Source organism: Phaethon aethereus, assembly GCF_964289735.1.
Source record: "Phaethon aethereus genome assembly, chromosome: 3".
Taxonomy (NCBI): Eukaryota; Metazoa; Chordata; class Aves; order Phaethontiformes; family Phaethontidae; genus Phaethon; species Phaethon aethereus.
Window position 1 is genome coordinate 124,509,362 of NC_138576.1, and position 16,721 is coordinate 124,526,082.

Here is a 16,721-nt window from a genome sequence, read left to right on the forward strand (position 1 = left end):
AAATGATGATTTTTTTGAAATGAGTCACACACGAAATTTAATGAAAAGTAGTCTTTCCAGGGAACATCTTTCCCTGCTATTCTGCTGCTTAGGAGGGCTGCCAGACTCTTGAAAGTTGCACCCACGTAGCACGGGAAGTACATGCTGAAACGTGGCTGAGATGCTGACTTCCCTGTCACCATGGATGGAAGTGCACTTTTTCTCCCTTCTGGATGGACAGAGCTGTACAGAGGTACTGTACCAAGCTCAGTACTTTTAAACTGCTGGGAAAGATACTCCATCTCAAAACATTTTCTTGGTGCAGAAGTTTTTGTTGTTCCTAAAAACAAACAAAAAAACCCCACCACCAGAATTAGGATTTTCTTCATGATAGTAAATATACTTTTTAATCCATGTACAATTTTGAAACTCTCACACTACTTTTGTTATTTCTGTTACCCTTTCTAGTAGTATATTTATGGTCCTAAAATGTCTCCCTGTAAGTAAGATAAACTCAGCACCCATCTTGTCACGAGTGTACTAATAAAAGCAACCCGCATCTTTAACGTGTACTGCAATGTGCGCTACTACCTCATTTACAGAAATGCAGTATTGTTTTCATTAGCAGCTCTGCTTTGCAGACTGATTCTGCACAAAGACATATTGCACTGTCTTAACAAATGACTTGCATATACAAAGCTGTTCATATACTACAATCTTTGCAGGACCAGTGACTTTATTTCTCTGCTCATTAAGGATCATATTTTTTCCCCATTTCATGCATTTTAAAACATCTCTCTAATGAGGTCACATACTAAGCATTAATATTTCTTTTAACGTTTTTCCATTAGCTGTGTCAAACTGAATCTCTTGTCATTTGTCATGTTGCACTGAAGGTCTGATAATTAACAAATATGTTGCTACTGTTGCTTAATGATAAATGCAGTTGTATTAGAGCCTGTGGTTCTGCCTTTGTGGCAGTTCTTGTTCAATCTGACTCTGACTTAGAGCAATGAACATGTGTATAAGATATTATATAAAGCACTGTAAGTGTGTGCGTGTGTGCACGCTACCATGCATTTCATATATAATATAAATACACAGACACACACTGCATAATTTAGCTTATGCTTTATAATGTATTTTCATAAAGTACTATACTAGCTCATGAAAAGGTGAAGGGAAGGCAACAGCTTGTTGGTGCCCTGTTGCTCACAGATTTAGCATGCAGAGCACTTGCCTTTGCGGAATCACAATTATTTTCCTAGCAGGGACTTCTCTCATCGGGTTTAAATATTGCATAGTCCAAGCTAAATATCCTGACACAAAACGTTTGCAGTCCCTGGCCTCTTAAACTTTTTCACATAATTTTAAGTTGTTTTTTCTTCAGAGATAATAATGTTAACACACCAGTTAGTTTCGTGTTCTTTTTTTCTCACAGGCAGTTGCTACCTTGCAGCTTGCTGGCCACCTGTCCACACTTTTTGCTGCATAAAGCAATAAATGCTGAACCAACGTGAGCACAGCAGTGGGTCACAGGGGTGTAGGTTACTGAGTGACACCTGGCTCTTTGCTTTAACCCTAACAGATGCGCTCTACAGCTGAGCAGAGAATGGGATTGTGCAGATGAAAGCACTTTGAGAGGCTACAGAGAACAGATAAGGGACCTTTTAATGTCACACTATTCATTCCAGGTTGATATTTTCTTGTCATCCTTAGCCACCTGCAGTACACAGAGGAGCATCTTCTGCAGAAACAATGTGCTCTCGCTAGGTTGTTACCATCCTGAACTCAGCTTTGCAGAAAGAAGCTATATATCCATTTTTCACATCCTTTTCCCAGTTTTCTCTTCAATCTACGGTAAAACACGCTGCACTCTTCCCTGCATAGCAAGTTCGCTTGTTTTGAGAAGGATTAACTATTCACAAATGTTAAGATCAGAAGTTAGGTCTACTGTAGTAATTTATGTTACAAAGGGAGAAAAGATCATTTTTACTTCTCAATGTTTATTACACAGTTGGTAATTTTTATGGCAATTTATGACTTCCTTTTCCTCCCTTTAATTGAACTGCTTTCTAACTCAAATTAAGCATGTAAGAAAATTAGAGTAACAGTGCAGAACTGTAAAATCAGTTACTGTACAAATGCAAGTAGTTTTCTTGCCCTTAACAAGTGGATTGGTTTGCACATGGTGATGGTGTTCTTAAACAACAGCCCCAACTGCAAGAAAACATGCTCTGTTCTGTCATTTTGATGGATCATCAAAATGTATCGGGGATTTTTTATTTACCGCATATTTTTAGCTGCATCATGGTAAATAATGACACATCTATAGCTTATTATTCCTACCCAGTTGGGTTAATCTGTCCTCCCATCCAACACCTCTATGATACTACGGAAGCCAACAAGGGTGGTAAAAGCATGCAGCTTGCCCTAGAGGAGCCCTATGGATGCCACATGCTGCTCTAGAGGCTGCTGCGGCCTTTGGAGTTATCTTTGCTTTCCCTCCAGCCAAGTGGGAGTTTCTGAGTGGTGGGGACATCTCTCAGTGTTGAGCTGTATCACGCAATGCTGCACAACAGTGGGGAACCGCTGGAAACACAAGATGATCTGAGCTCCGCTTTGGAATTTGTCTTTCTTACCATGTATCAGGAGGGCTAATTAAAGAATTAACCACAGTGGGCTGAGACATAAGCCATGTGCTTGTCTGAGATCCATTTGCGCAAATTAGAAAAAAATGAGTGAGGTTTCTTTTTTTTCAGGAAGAATTGTCAAATTTGTGCTTTTTTTTTTCCCCACAGATGGCAGCTGGATTCTGAAATTGCCTTTCTTAAAATAAAATGCCCTCACAGTTCTTCTTTATTACCACGTTATCCACAAGAATCTCACTAACCTTCACAAATCAAATCTGCCTGCCACATGACCTCCATTACGGACCATACTCTTGCCTTCACTAATATCAGTTTAAAACACCACCGACTCTGCTAACTTCATAATTTTCCTTTTGATTTACACGAGGGCAAAACTGAAAAGTTTGACGTTTCAAATAATTTATTTTCCATTTTTTTGGTAGCTGCGGATCAAACCCAAGATCCTCTCTGACTTCCAGTAGAATGATCCACATGAGAAAAATACCACCCCATCAATAAACTCCAATCTAATTTTCTCCAATTTTCCCTCATGTCCCATTCATTAAAATATTTCTTTATGTTTACATTCTTCCTACAAAGGGTTTGTGACATTTTCATTTAAAGGAAGTGATATCAGAATTAATTAAAATAAATTTTAAAGTCCTTGGAAATGTGATGCTGCTGATTTGAGAGTTAGTGTTCCCAGGACATATGTGTATGTGCAAGATCAACACTGGAAGACACTTAATTAACACAATAAATATCACCTAAAATTGTTAGATGTATCTTTTCTGACCTGATATCCATTTCTTACACTGTATTTATTCTGCTGGAAGAAATAAACAATCATTAAAAATGTGGATCTGTGAAGAAAAAATGTAAACAAGCAAGCAAGGTCTTAATCAAAAATGATCCTTTGAGCATCCTGTTATTTGGACTGAAGTCTTTTGATCTCAGGCCTAGTGATGAGATAGTCACTTCACGGAACTTAAGGGAGTTTTATTGGTATAAAACTGGCAGAGGGTAAAGGTCAGCCTATTTAATTTTAACAAGAGAAGTCAGATTGTTTACTACTCAATTTACAGACTGAAAGTGCATTCTGCAGTGTTTATCCATTGGGAGAAACAGAAGAAAAGAGACAACCCTAGTTTCCCCCAGGAATACTCTGCAATTGGGGACTGCTTAGCAATTGCACTAATAAAACATTTAAAGAAACATCAGGGCTTAAGCTACTCAAAGCTTATTAGATAATTAGTCTGATTGTCACTTAGGACTTGATGCTGAGAGGTGCTGAGCAAAGTGCCAAGATCCTCAAGTGAATAGTCCATGAAAACTGCATCCTTCAATTTAAATGCAAGCTCTGGTCCAGAAGTGGGAGGATACCAGATCAAGTTACAGGGAGATTTGGAAATTTCAGTCTAGATTTTTTTTTTTTTAAAATACTCCTTTTAAATATTTGTTGTTCACTGAGGCTAAGAAAATTCCATTCATTTCTCCATGCTGTTGCCCTTTTAAGGAGGCAGAGAGGCATTTTATTATTCCCCTCTGATGCATATATAAGCACCAAACCCCACAACTGAACAGTGAAACAAACAGTAAATTATTTCAATCCTCTTAATTCTCTGCTTTTTTGGCAGATAATGCCATAAGTCATTTTAGCTTAGCAGCCACAGACTCGAGAGAGATTTCTTTTTAAACTTTGGAAATGCTTAAATTGAATGAAATAACAGAAGAAATATTTTTTACCTAAGCAGGGAGAAAATAAAAGGAGAACTTTTCAAATATTACAGTGGCTATCAACTCATTCTTTTCATGTCTTTTTGCAATGAGTCTGAATACTAGCTTAGGAGAGCAGCTTTCCCCCATTCAATCCACGTACATGCAGCACAAAGTCCCATGAAACTCAGTAAACTGAAATAACCTTTTCCTCCAAAATCCTTCCCTGAAATTCTTGAATAGTCGCCTGTGGTTGAACTGGAATGCATTTGGAAAGGTTTGAATTAAGTGCAGCTAGCCCAAAAGACAGTTTGGCTTCCTACAGAGGTGTAAAGGATAAAAAAAGGGATTGTGGTGGACAGTGCATTGTTATTCTGAGTTATGCAGTGAGCTGAAAGGACACTGGAATAGTCATCAAAGTTCCCAAGAACTGCTCCCTCCCAGATGAGCTAATAGAGCAGCTCTGAGGTTAACTGAAATCAAATTTAAGTGCTGTAAAATAAATTTGCTGTATTTTACTTCTTTCTAAAGTTAGAGCAGTGATTCTGCTGACCCTATTATCAGTAACAGCTCAATTTAACTCAAACACATTATCTGCATGAAGATGACCACGAAGTTTTACCTAAAGCACATATGACAAGCTGTAACCTTTGCAGAGATCAAGGTGTTTTCAGATGTTCTAAGAAATCAGAAAGCATCGATCTGAAATCTATGAAATCTTTCATCGGGTTTTCAAATATCTTCATTTAAATAACACTCAGAAGGAAGGAGTCATTTGTCCAGTACTGTTTCATTAATAGCCTTACATGATATGTGATTATTTGTAAAAGCAGGTTAGCCCCAAGAAGAAAGACCTTGAAGGTCCTTTTCAGCCCTGTGTAATGGAAAGAAGACACTGGAGCAATGAGAAGCTTCCTGCTGTAAAGGATCAGCATCTCATTAATTTGTTCTATAACTTGAATATGTATCATTTTATGTGCCCATTAATTTTTCAGGTACAATGCTAATATTAATTATTGATTGGATGTAGAACTGTCGACTCTCACTGAATGCAATTAATAACATGTCAAATTGGGAGATAATAAATGTATGTTCTTTGAAAGTGAGTTAGTATGCATCAGATGCTTATATTTTCCATTCTCAAGAACTGATTTATAATATTTAAAATTTGGTTTCATTACAATTTTTGAGGGTAAAAAGGAATTTTATACCTTAAGGCTGTATTCTCTTCATTCATTTGAAAGACCACAGAGGTGCAACACAGAAGAAAGTTTGCACAGCTTACAGTGCCTCTGTAGATCTGTTGGACCTTTTCCCACAGATAAAGCCTCACCCTGAATAGTGCCATTTTCCACATCTCTACAGGAGCCCAAACCATCTGCCAGGCCTTGGCTAAGTTGGGGTTGTGAACAGTAGAGTAGGTGTGAGCAGAAACATGAACACAGGCTACAAAACCAGGAACCACATGAGTTACATCTCCCTTGACAGCTGAGGCTGTAAGAATATAGTCCATGGAAGCCAAGAGAGTCCAGTTAACTTGGCTGGGAGCAGGAGCTGACTGCAGGAGCACAGGAGTCTCAGCTATTAAACTGAGATCTAAGCGTAACTCTGACCCATGACCATGAATAACAAAAGTCTCACTGATTTCAACTAGAGGCGGCTTGGGTCTATTTACTGTAACTGAATCAATTCTCAGAAAAATAATTAATTCCTTGTCATGTCTCGTGTATTGATTTTTGTAATTACAATGAAATTGGAGGCAAGGGTGGGGGGAAGGAAATGCACTTGATTTATGTTTAATTTGATGCACAAGTTGTCAAGGACAAGGAAATTGAGATGCGATGGCCATGCCCATCTTCAATGCACTCCTCTGTGCTTAGATAACGAGTGCCAGACACATGCTGTAGTGGAGAATCTAAAATCACACACTACTCTAACGCACAGAATTCAGTATTGTGGTATAAAGGGCTGTGTTTCTACAGCAGCCTCCACAGCATGCAGAAGAGATACCCAAGGGGAAGAAGATAAGGACAGGACAAGCTTCATGTGTATCAATAACTAAGAGGAGGAGACAAAGAATTAGAATGGGGGAGAAAAGAAATACAAGCGGTTGCTGATTATAAAGCTGCCAGTAGATAATGTAAGAAAAAAAAAAAGGAGTAAGAAAAAAGAAATTACATATGGCCTTGGTTGGTAATGATACCATTAGGAAAAAGATAGCAGCAGGAGAGCATTTAAACTTTGTTTCTACTGTGCTTTCACTAAAATGGTAAGTTAGAAAATTTTTGACCTACAGTCAGTCAGTATTTGATGACTTAATTAGGTGACAGTCTCCTTTTCCGAACATGTTTGTGGGAGTGGTTGGCCTGTTTCCACACACACACAGAGATTTGATAATAATACTCAATTTCTAGTGTTTCTACAGCATCAGAGATTAGTTTGTCATAAAGCTATTCTCATTACTTACCCAGATACAGTATGACATTTTGGGCCCATTAAAGCCAAGGCCTACTTTGACTTCATCACGACCACAAGAAACTGAAGAACTATTCCGAACCTTTTGCCTAAAAGTATCAGTTCAGGCAGTAATCCAAGTCTTATAGGAGAAAAAAAGCTTTTTGTTACACACTAGCCCTGCAAATGAAATCTGCAAAACAGTCTCACATCCAAACATTAGAAATTATATATATGAGGGAGAGAGAGTGTTTCAGGGTGTAAATCAGTTCTGAGCTAAGTACTTTCATCTAAACACATGATATTTTAAACAAAAATCAAGCCCTCTGACTCCCAGTACAGGGAACTAATTTGCATCCGGTTTGTGCACTTTCTAAAAGCTTTTGTCTAAAATGTCAGCACTCTAAGGCAAATTTACCTCTGGTGACCTACACACACCACAACAGAGAAAGCCGCAAACTCATACTTTAAAAAAAAAAAAACAACCAACCCACTAAAAAAAAAAAAATCTCACTGGTGTGGCAGCCTGTTGGCAACACTTTCTGAAACAATAATCTTCCTGGCTATGACAGAGCTCTGTGCACAAAATCATAACACAACAAACTGTGAGTCACTAATAAATAACCAAATGACAGTGATCGACGATGGCAAATCTGTCTCTAATGGAATTATTGGTAAAAATACTAAAAATTCTTTCCCTCTTGCTATATTAAACTCTTTGTTTAGGGGTAGAGTTGATACTACCAGAAAACGCTTTTAACACAGCATAAATTTTAGTGGGCGTTTGAATACTGAAGCACAAGAGACTGGCCTGTTAAAAAGCTGACCCTAGAAAGGCTGCTGCTGGCATAAAATACATCAGTTCTTCTCAGCTGGGAAATCATTTGATCTATTTTATATCACACACCCTGTCACTACAGAAGCAAATATGGATATGAAATATGAACATGAAGCAAAACATAAAAAGAGACTTAATAAAATGAGTAATTATGTTTTGCCTAAATCCTCTCATGCCAGAAAGAGGCACATACCATCATAAATTCAGCGAAGTCTGCCCATTCCAGCATGTGGGAAAGGAAAAAAACCCCTGCAGCCAGGCCCTGTGAAGCACATTACTGCAGAGGGTTTTCTCAGGAGAAATTGAGAGCACTGACTGAGGAGTGCTGATTACCGCAGTGTTTTAACTGATGGCCAGATGCAGGGGAAGACAAGGGAGCTGGAGCTGCTCTGTGCCATGACCTCATGCTTGGCACGTGGACAGCTGACGGAAGCACCTAACGCTACTGGTCTAGCACCATCTTTCAAAGTGCAACCCACACCCTTAGTGACAAATTTTCAGTGCTTATATGCTAATTCTCAATTAATCAATAAATTAAAAAAAAAAAGAAAAAAAAAAGAAAGGACACAGAGAAGTAATCAAGTGCCCAAGTATTTGTGAAAAGCCGGTGTTAGAAGTAGTAACAGATTATTCTCTGAAATATTTTCAGTGTTTAAATTCCAGGGTTTTTTTTGTTCATGTGCCTGAGAAGCTCATGATCCTACAGCATCAAATATAAAACATAATATTATGTATAGTCTTTACACTCAGATGTCCAAAACATGGAAAAGTTCCAGCGTATTTCTAAATATGATTTTAAAAAGATGAGTAGAAAATCAGAAATGCAAACTTTTTTTTTTTTCCCCCCAAACTATTGTAAACTTCTAGCTATTCAGACCTTGGCCTAATTTATTCTCTGGATACTTCACAGAAATGACATGACAACACTGATTAGCTGACACCCAATGCTAGAATTCAAGCTATAACACAAGCACGGAAACATTAGGACTGTGAACACAGACAAGAAATGAAAAGCGAAGCCTATAATACATGTTCGAGTAAGTGCAGAAAAAATGAAAGCAGACATGACACAATGGGCTGTGAAGAATCATACCTGGATATGAACTCTGCTGAAAACAAGTCTCCCTCCATACAGAAGTCTGATTATATAGTTACCTTGGTCTTCCCACAGGAAAATTGTGTACAAGTGGAGGACTCTGAACCTCCTCTACTGAATTCAATGGCAAAACTGCCACCAGCTTCCCTAGGAGCAAGTGTCAGCCCGCAATCTTTAGATGAAAAACTGTATTTCAGAATATTACAAGTAGATGCAGTGCACAAAATCAAATAGAGGAAATCCAGTAAGCAATGTAGACTATTAAGCACTAATATTACAAAAACGCTCATTCTTTTCCACGAAAATACAACCTCATCAATTATCACAAATACGTGCGGCAAGCATGCTAGAAAGATATCTCTTTTTCTTTTCAATGTAAACTGTGTTTTGGGTTTGTACCTCTGAAGCACAATAGAGTGAAGGGCACACTCTGCTGGTCAGAAGCACCATTTACACTGAAAGCTTTTTAATAATGAGGACTAAAAAATAAAACCTGTTATATGACATCTGGACTTGAAGTGGTGCTCCATACTAGGCTGCTACTTGACTTCTTTTCATCCTGAATATTCGAGACAATGGCTATGATGCTATGACTGGACTTTCTCATGTTTAAACATCAGCCTACCTGCTGTAAGAACACTTTATTTCCTGAAAGACATTTTTTAGCAGCATATCATTGTTCCAAAACTCTTTACCTTAGGCTTTTCATCCAGTATTTGCTGACGAATCTCCTTGTGCTTTTCTACAAGTTTCTCCTGTCTTTTACTCTGCGCATCTTCTAGCTGCAAGAAAATAGCAGAGAATCTTTTTTTCAGAGATTGCACACCCTCACTTTCCCACCTCTTTCCCAACAAATATTTCATCCATCAATATTAAAATGTTATCATCAAAACTATGAATAATTCTAATATCAACTTAGACACCGTTGCCACAAGCATCCCCAAGCACAGCTGCTCTAACAGTTGTGTGTGCACAATATATCTCAGATTTCACACATGGGATTTAGAATCAGGAATGTCTAAAGGACTTACTGTAGACTTCTAATGCTATTAAAAAGCATAATGCATTTTAAAAAAATCATATTATTTTGCTTTCATTGTTATTGTAAGAGCTGTGCAAGATGGACCCTGTTCCCACAAGAAGAGGACTGGCATCCTAGAGTGCTAAATGAACACGCTGATAAATTCTGGGCCTCATTTAATAAAGCACTCAGACATGTGTCCGACTCCAACAGGAATTAAGCATACTTAATTTGCTAATTCTTTAGGTTGCTTCTTGAATAAAGGCCTCTGTCACCAAAAACGGGCCAACTTTTGAACTGAACTATCTCTGCACTGAAATTAAGAGAAAATTCAATAGAGGCATATGTTTCATTGTGATTTCAAACGACAACACTGCAGTGCATACTTTCAGCCAAGCGTAAACCACCTATAGCTTCAGAAAAAACTAACACCTGTAACAAAATTCTTCGACTTGTATTTACAGAGCTCATAGAATGCTTTTTGCATTTCAGTAACTGTACAAATTAATTAAGGTTAAAATATACTCTGCAGTTAAATGTTTATTGACTTTCAGAGTTCCTTATGCAATCTTTGCATTCATGAGACAGCAAGACAATTAAAACAATTGGTATATTTTCCATGAATAAACACAGGATATTAAAAGATTAAATCATAACTGTATTAAAATCTGACCCTCTTAGCACCATCCCCCAACCACTAACAATTAATCAAGATCTGTCCAAAATCCCAGTTTTTCTTTAACTAAAAAGTGAAGAGAAGTCTAGACTGCATCTGTTAAAAATCAGCACTTGCAGAATCTTTATACCAAAGCTTAGAATCTGCAGTTTAATATGACCTGAAATATGAAACCTGACATTTTATCCCCCAAAATGAAAAATAAACATATGGCCTGACATACCCGTTTTATGTACTGCACCACCTCCTGGATATATGATCGAATCATTTCAGTCTTCTCTCTGGGGAGAAGCAATTGACAAGTTATGGCAGTCAATAAGATCACACCAATATATTTTAACCCACCACAAATCCTTAAAAAATAAGTAAGGCTATGTTTTGAACGTACAGATCTGCCTACTTAACTTTTATCCACTTCTTGAATGTGCCTTTTGTAACAGGCTGCATCTTTATTGTATGAAGGGCTCAGACGTCCCCACGACCTACCACAACAACCCCCCTGCTCTTTCACAACAGGCTTTTCCCATACAGTACTGCCACGTCTTCAAAGTGATAGCAGTGTTCCTTAAAATCCAAATGTCAGTCTAGGAGAGCACATGATCATCGGTAGGTGCACACTGCCCCATTGTGGCACCTTATATAGTAGAAAAATAGTCCGTCAGCGAGCAGATACTGCTGGTGACATCTCAGATACAATGGCAAACCTCCGACAAAGAGCAGGGCAGACTCAACTTCAGTCCCCCGCTTTGCTATGTAAACCACATAAAGCTAAACTTGGAGGAAATACATGAATTTTAAGCGATTCTGTGAGATAGTTATTAGGTAACTGTTGGTCAAAGGCTGAAGATGAGATCCCCCAGAAGCATAAATGCACATAAAATAACAATTTGTGGATACCTGAGTTGACCAGATTCAGGGCAGTACTCTAAAGCCTAATTGCCTAAGTCAAGACCAGTGAATGGCTGTTCTGGTGGTACTAAAATCTGATGGTTTTAGGTAGTTACACAAGCCATGGGTGCATGTAGGAATTAGAAAAAATTAAGTAAGAACAATAAACACAATGTATAATATCTGTAATATTCTTTCACAAATTTGTGTAAAAGTTTTAGATAAAAAAACAGCCTAGCCCAGATGACTTGAATGGGATTCACCAGAAAGTCTCGCTGCTCTCCTGCTGCGAGAGTGAGGACAAACTGTGTCGCCTGAAAGAGGAAAGCTCAGTTTCCTGTGTAGTTCCCAAGGACTCTTTGAAAAGCCTGGCAAAGGAAAGCCCTTGGGAAAAATGAGAAAAAAATAAAAGGAAAACAAAAAAGAATTTCCACTTGTCTGTTTCTGAGCATTTCTCACTAGTGTCTCATTAACTTCTCAGCAAATCATTTCCTACTGCAATTGATTTTTACTGCTATAACATTTCTGCAATGACTAACTACTTCTTTCTAATACAGTTTCTATGGCCTCTGATCAGCTCTAACCATATTAAGTATTTCTCCCTTTTTTCATAATAAATTATCCTCTTTTTGTTATCTTTTTTCTAGGATGTTTATTAAAATTATATAATATTGATTCTTAAGTTATTTGATGCAGTTCATTGTGTGTGTGACCTTCCTTCAGTGTTACCAGATACACACATTCTATGTTGAAAAGCTCCAAAGTCTGTATGAACCTTTTTACCCGCAGAAAACCCAACATAGTTGCATCTTTGTTACATGGTAAAACTCAGGTATTCTGGATTTTTCCTTCTTTTATTTTCCCCTCCTGTATTTTTAATTGTCCTTAAATGTTACTAAAATAAAGATTGGTAACAAGAATATCCCAGCAAACAGTGCAAGATTAAAATGCTCCATTTTCTTTTTGAACTGCTTGCCAAAACAAATGAAGGAGGACAAACAAACCTAGATACTGTGCCCTTGGGAAGAATATAATCAACTTGCACAACTACAGTTTGTATTGTCTGGTGGTGCATAAATGAAATTAATATTCCTGTCCCTGTTCACAGAAACTGTACCCTCAGAGCTCAGGTTTCCTCTCCTTTCCACCTGGAGTAACTGCACACTGCATAACACTGTCACTGGAGGAGAATCAGTAGCACAGCATCTGAAAGGAATTTATCACAGAAGTAGAGCAAACCTTCCAGTGTGTTTCTGCTATTTCTTCTGGAGAGCAGCTTTAAGAGAGTTGTGAAGAAAAGATATCTCACAAATAAAAACCTAAGTTAAGGTGAAATCAAACCCTGCAGGAACTGAAGCCACTAAGTCTATTTGTACTGAGGAATAGTGTCTGGATTAACAGCATCTTGGTGAATCACTCCGTTATGCCACTCATAGGCACGTCCCCATACCACACATCAGCACCTTCACAGCTGACCCAGACTCTCAAAGCTCGCAGAACAGGAGATTAGATTAGTCCCAGGAGATTAAATTAGTATCAGCAGAAGTAAGGAGGACTCCACTGCTCTGGTGAGGTATTACAGTCTGACTAAAAGCTGCCTTGTATTTAGGCTTAAAATTTTTCACAACTGGAAAAATCAAAGAAAGATCTTGTGTCTCCTCATAACATATAAGGATATGGATCCAGGGATATACTTACTCTTCCATTTGATTTTTATCCTTGGACTTTGCTTCTGTGATCTTCTCCTGCCTCTTCTTGTCCATTTTTTTCTTCAATTCTTTCTTTTCTCTAAAGCATGAAAAATAAAGGCAAGTTCAAAATGTATCTAAACAAAACCCACATGGAGAAGTAACCAATTATAAGGAGAATAGCACCTTACTTTTCACACGTTTCTTTCAGTTTCTTTAGCTGGCTGTTCTGACACTCCTCCGCTACATCTGTCAACTTCTGAATAAGCTAAAAAAAAACCCCAAAAAACCCCAAGAAACAACAATTACACCATTCCCTGATTAATTACCAATGATCAAAAGCCTGTAAACATTCTTAGTGGGTGTAAATGCATTCTTAACTTGGGAAGTCCAGCCAGACTCGTGTATATCCAACTTACATTGAAACGACTACTTCTCTGTACATCAAGGTGATATATTTTCAGAATATTAAGTTTAAAACCGAAATATATTTTGCAGATTTTTCCTTTGCTAGGAACTAAAATGCCTATGACAATTCATCAATGGTCACAAATTGAATTTACACAATATAAATTACAAACGGAATTCCTGTGTCACTGAATATTCAAGGTTTTCTGTGAGTGCTGAAAACATTCCTCTTGCATTCAGAATCACTACATGGAACAGCTTGCATTTCAGGGTAGTCAGGTGGATATTGAAAATTCATGCACGATAGCTAAGAAAGCTAATTATAGATAAGCATAGCCTACATTTTGATCACAGAATGATGGATTCAAAAAATCTGAGTTGTTGGTTTGAAACCTGTTGTGCAGCCCTGGGTCCAATCTCATTTGGCTTGAAACTGCTAACAAAAAGCATGCTTGCGGTGGTGATGCTGACAGACAGGGCTTGTGTGCAAGTTCAATGAATGGTGAATTAAAGTGGGAAATGGGGCCACTTTGGTTTGATCACCCCCTCTAGTTTAAGTCTGATTCTGTAAAATAATCTTCAGGATGATGAACCAGAGAATGTATAATAATGCCTAGCTAGCCTGATCCAGCTTTTCATTCCTTAGATAAAAGAAGAAAGAAACTGGCAATAGCCTGTCCTCTAAAAGACAGACATCAGAAAGAATCTCTTGGCTGCAAAGCAGACTTTAATGGGAATATTAACTCCTGCACAGCTCAGAAGGAAAATCGTCTGGAACTTCTGTGCTAAAATATGAATTTATCCTGATACTACCTAACCGAACAATGGATAAAATGTAACTTCACTTTGAGAAATGCCATTTCCCATTTTGAAATGAGAAATTAGTTAGCTTTCAGTATAAACTCAACTATGTGGGTTCAAAACTGTTTGTTTTCATAAAAAATAAAATCCCTGAGATGCAAGCAACATCTGTTATTTGAATGTGCACTCTCTCCCTGCAGCACAGGTAACCACGTCAATGCACCCACACTGGAGCAGGTGCTGTTGGGTAATGCTGAAGCGATTCACATACAGCTGATGATAAACAGGCCACAGCTTGGGAACTGCAGCACCATGCTATGATCCATGGGAATGAATTTGTGAAAAGGCCTTGCTCAGCAATATCCGCACATATCACTCCTCTGACCTGCTGTTTTTGGATGGCAGGGCAGAGTAGACAAATCACTTCATTCAACAGTAATGAGGCAAAACATCATATAATAGAAAAAAATTGTGAGAGGATTGTCCGGAGTTGAGAAACAGTTTGCACTCCCATAACACCCTTTAAAAATGTTGTTTTCTGCCTGAGAATATCCATCAGCATCAGCTGCCATCTGCCCAAGCGCCTCTATTTCAGCTCAGAGGGCCTATGATCCTGCTGTAGTTGTCAGCCAAATTCCAGCTGTAAAAACACAAGCTGGCTTGGACTGATGGGTGCAAAATATTTCCTCACCATACACAGATTATGTCCTGCATTCCCTTAAAGCATTCATCTGCAAGAGGAACACTGTTTGACACAACTCTGTGCCCTGGGGAGTGTTTGAATCTACTTTCATTTATTTATTTTCATGGTGTTTCAATTTATTTTCCAGCTAATCCTGACACCTTGAGTGTTGTAGGTTTAAAAAAGTGACAGAACAACATGAGAACTTCGTCCAAAAGCTGCAATAAATTGAGAGTTAAGTAACTAGAGGTTAAAGACTTCTCTGCGTTAGCAGTAGTAATAATCCTGTTGCCTTTCTGTCTTCCACCCAAAGCCTCCCAAGTTCTTAGAAACGTTAGTGACAAAGTGACACAACAACCCCTTGAAGTTGCAGCAGACCACAGGGAAATCAAGCTCTGAAATGGACTCCATGTAGGAGGAAGACCCACTTAATTATAGTGTCATGCTGCTTGCTAAAGAAAAGCAGGCGACATAACAAACGTACCAGCTTAATGTGCTCTCGTTTCTGGTACTTTTCACTGTAATACTGCTCCTGTCGGAGATTTAGCAGCTGCTGTTGTTGCTTCTCCTTGAGCTCGACTAGCTTCTGGGTCATTTCAGAATCAAGTGCAGCTAATTCCTGTTCAATAGTTGAAGAAGTGTGGTCTGGGCTGCCAGTTTCAGATCTGCAAAGACAAACACACACCACCAGGGTCTAAGTCACTAGACATGTATGCTCTGCCCCATATTTAAACCTTGTTTTTAAGGCAGCTGGTTATATGTAGCCCATTAAGAAGTTTCTCAGCACCACATACAGGGCCAGAAGATGATGTTAGCTCTAGGAAGCCCAGTAATTTCATTTTTTAGGAAAAAAATCATAGAATAGTTTGGGTTGGAAGGGACCTTTGAAGGTCACCTAGTCCAACCCCCCTGCAATGAGCAGGGACATCTTCAACTAAATGAGGTTGTTCAGAGCCCCATCCAACCTGACCTTGAATGTTTCCAGGGGTGGGGCATCTACCACCTCTCTGGGCAAGGTTTGCCAGTGTTTCACCACCCTAAGAGAGAAAAATTTCTTCCTTCTATCTAGTCTAAATCTACGCTCTTTTAGTTTAAAACCATTACCCCTTGTCCTATTGCAACCGACCCTGCTAAAAAGTCCATCCCCAAAATGGTGTTAAGAGTTTATTAGTGGGATGGCTATTGCTTTTAAACCTCATTTTACTAACCCATCACGGTGGTGTGAACTGGACTTAGTATAAATGAGCTACAAATGCAGCTGCCAAGAATTCCCATGAACAGATGCCCCTGGAACTTGTTTACCCACCTCCAGATATGTAACTTGAACTTCAAAGCTGCAACATCCTCAGCAGAAATGGTGCATGCTAAGTATTTTGAAAATGCAGTCATTTTTGCGTACACTTAACAATTAATTTAGGAGCATAAATTTACCTGTGCATTTATAAAATGCTTAAAGTGGTAGGAACATCCCTTTATTTGGTATTTTCTCCCCCCTTCAGGGAATGGCATGCATAGCACACAGAGGAAAGTGCTGACTTCAGGAGGAAAGTTAACACCCCAGCAGGGAGTAAACCTCAGAAAGGCAGCACAGAGGAGCAAAGGAAAAACATAATGGGGAAGCTAAAATTTACATTAAGGAACAGTTTTGGGTTTTTTTTCTTTCTTAAGACAGAATGAAGGATAGATGCAATTGTGAAAGGAGACATGACATGACAACACTTGAACAAGGAAAAAAGATGCAAAAAACCAGTATCATTCTCAGGCCAGCAGTAAACTAAAACCAAGAAAAACATTTAAAAAAAAAAATCTGCTGTGTCCCTGCTCTGCTGCTGTGTTTACTGCTG

The 16,721-nt window shown here is 38.5% G+C and overlaps 1 protein-coding gene across 1 annotated transcript in view; it reads right to left on the reverse strand.

The window, feature by feature from the left end:
* PLCB1 (phospholipase C beta 1) overlaps positions 1-16,721 on the reverse strand; it is a 398,958-nt gene that overhangs the window by 48,316 nt on the left and 333,921 nt on the right. Inside the window, exons 27-31 of the mRNA XM_081998073.1 lie at positions 15,362-15,542; positions 13,178-13,254; positions 12,997-13,086; positions 10,634-10,691; positions 9,409-9,495 (exon numbers count right to left, since the gene is read on the reverse strand). Coding sequence (XP_081854199.1) covers positions 9,409-9,495; positions 10,634-10,691; positions 12,997-13,086; positions 13,178-13,254; positions 15,362-15,542 — 493 coding nt within the window. The remainder of the gene's footprint in view (positions 1-9,408; positions 9,496-10,633; positions 10,692-12,996; positions 13,087-13,177; positions 13,255-15,361; positions 15,543-16,721) is intronic.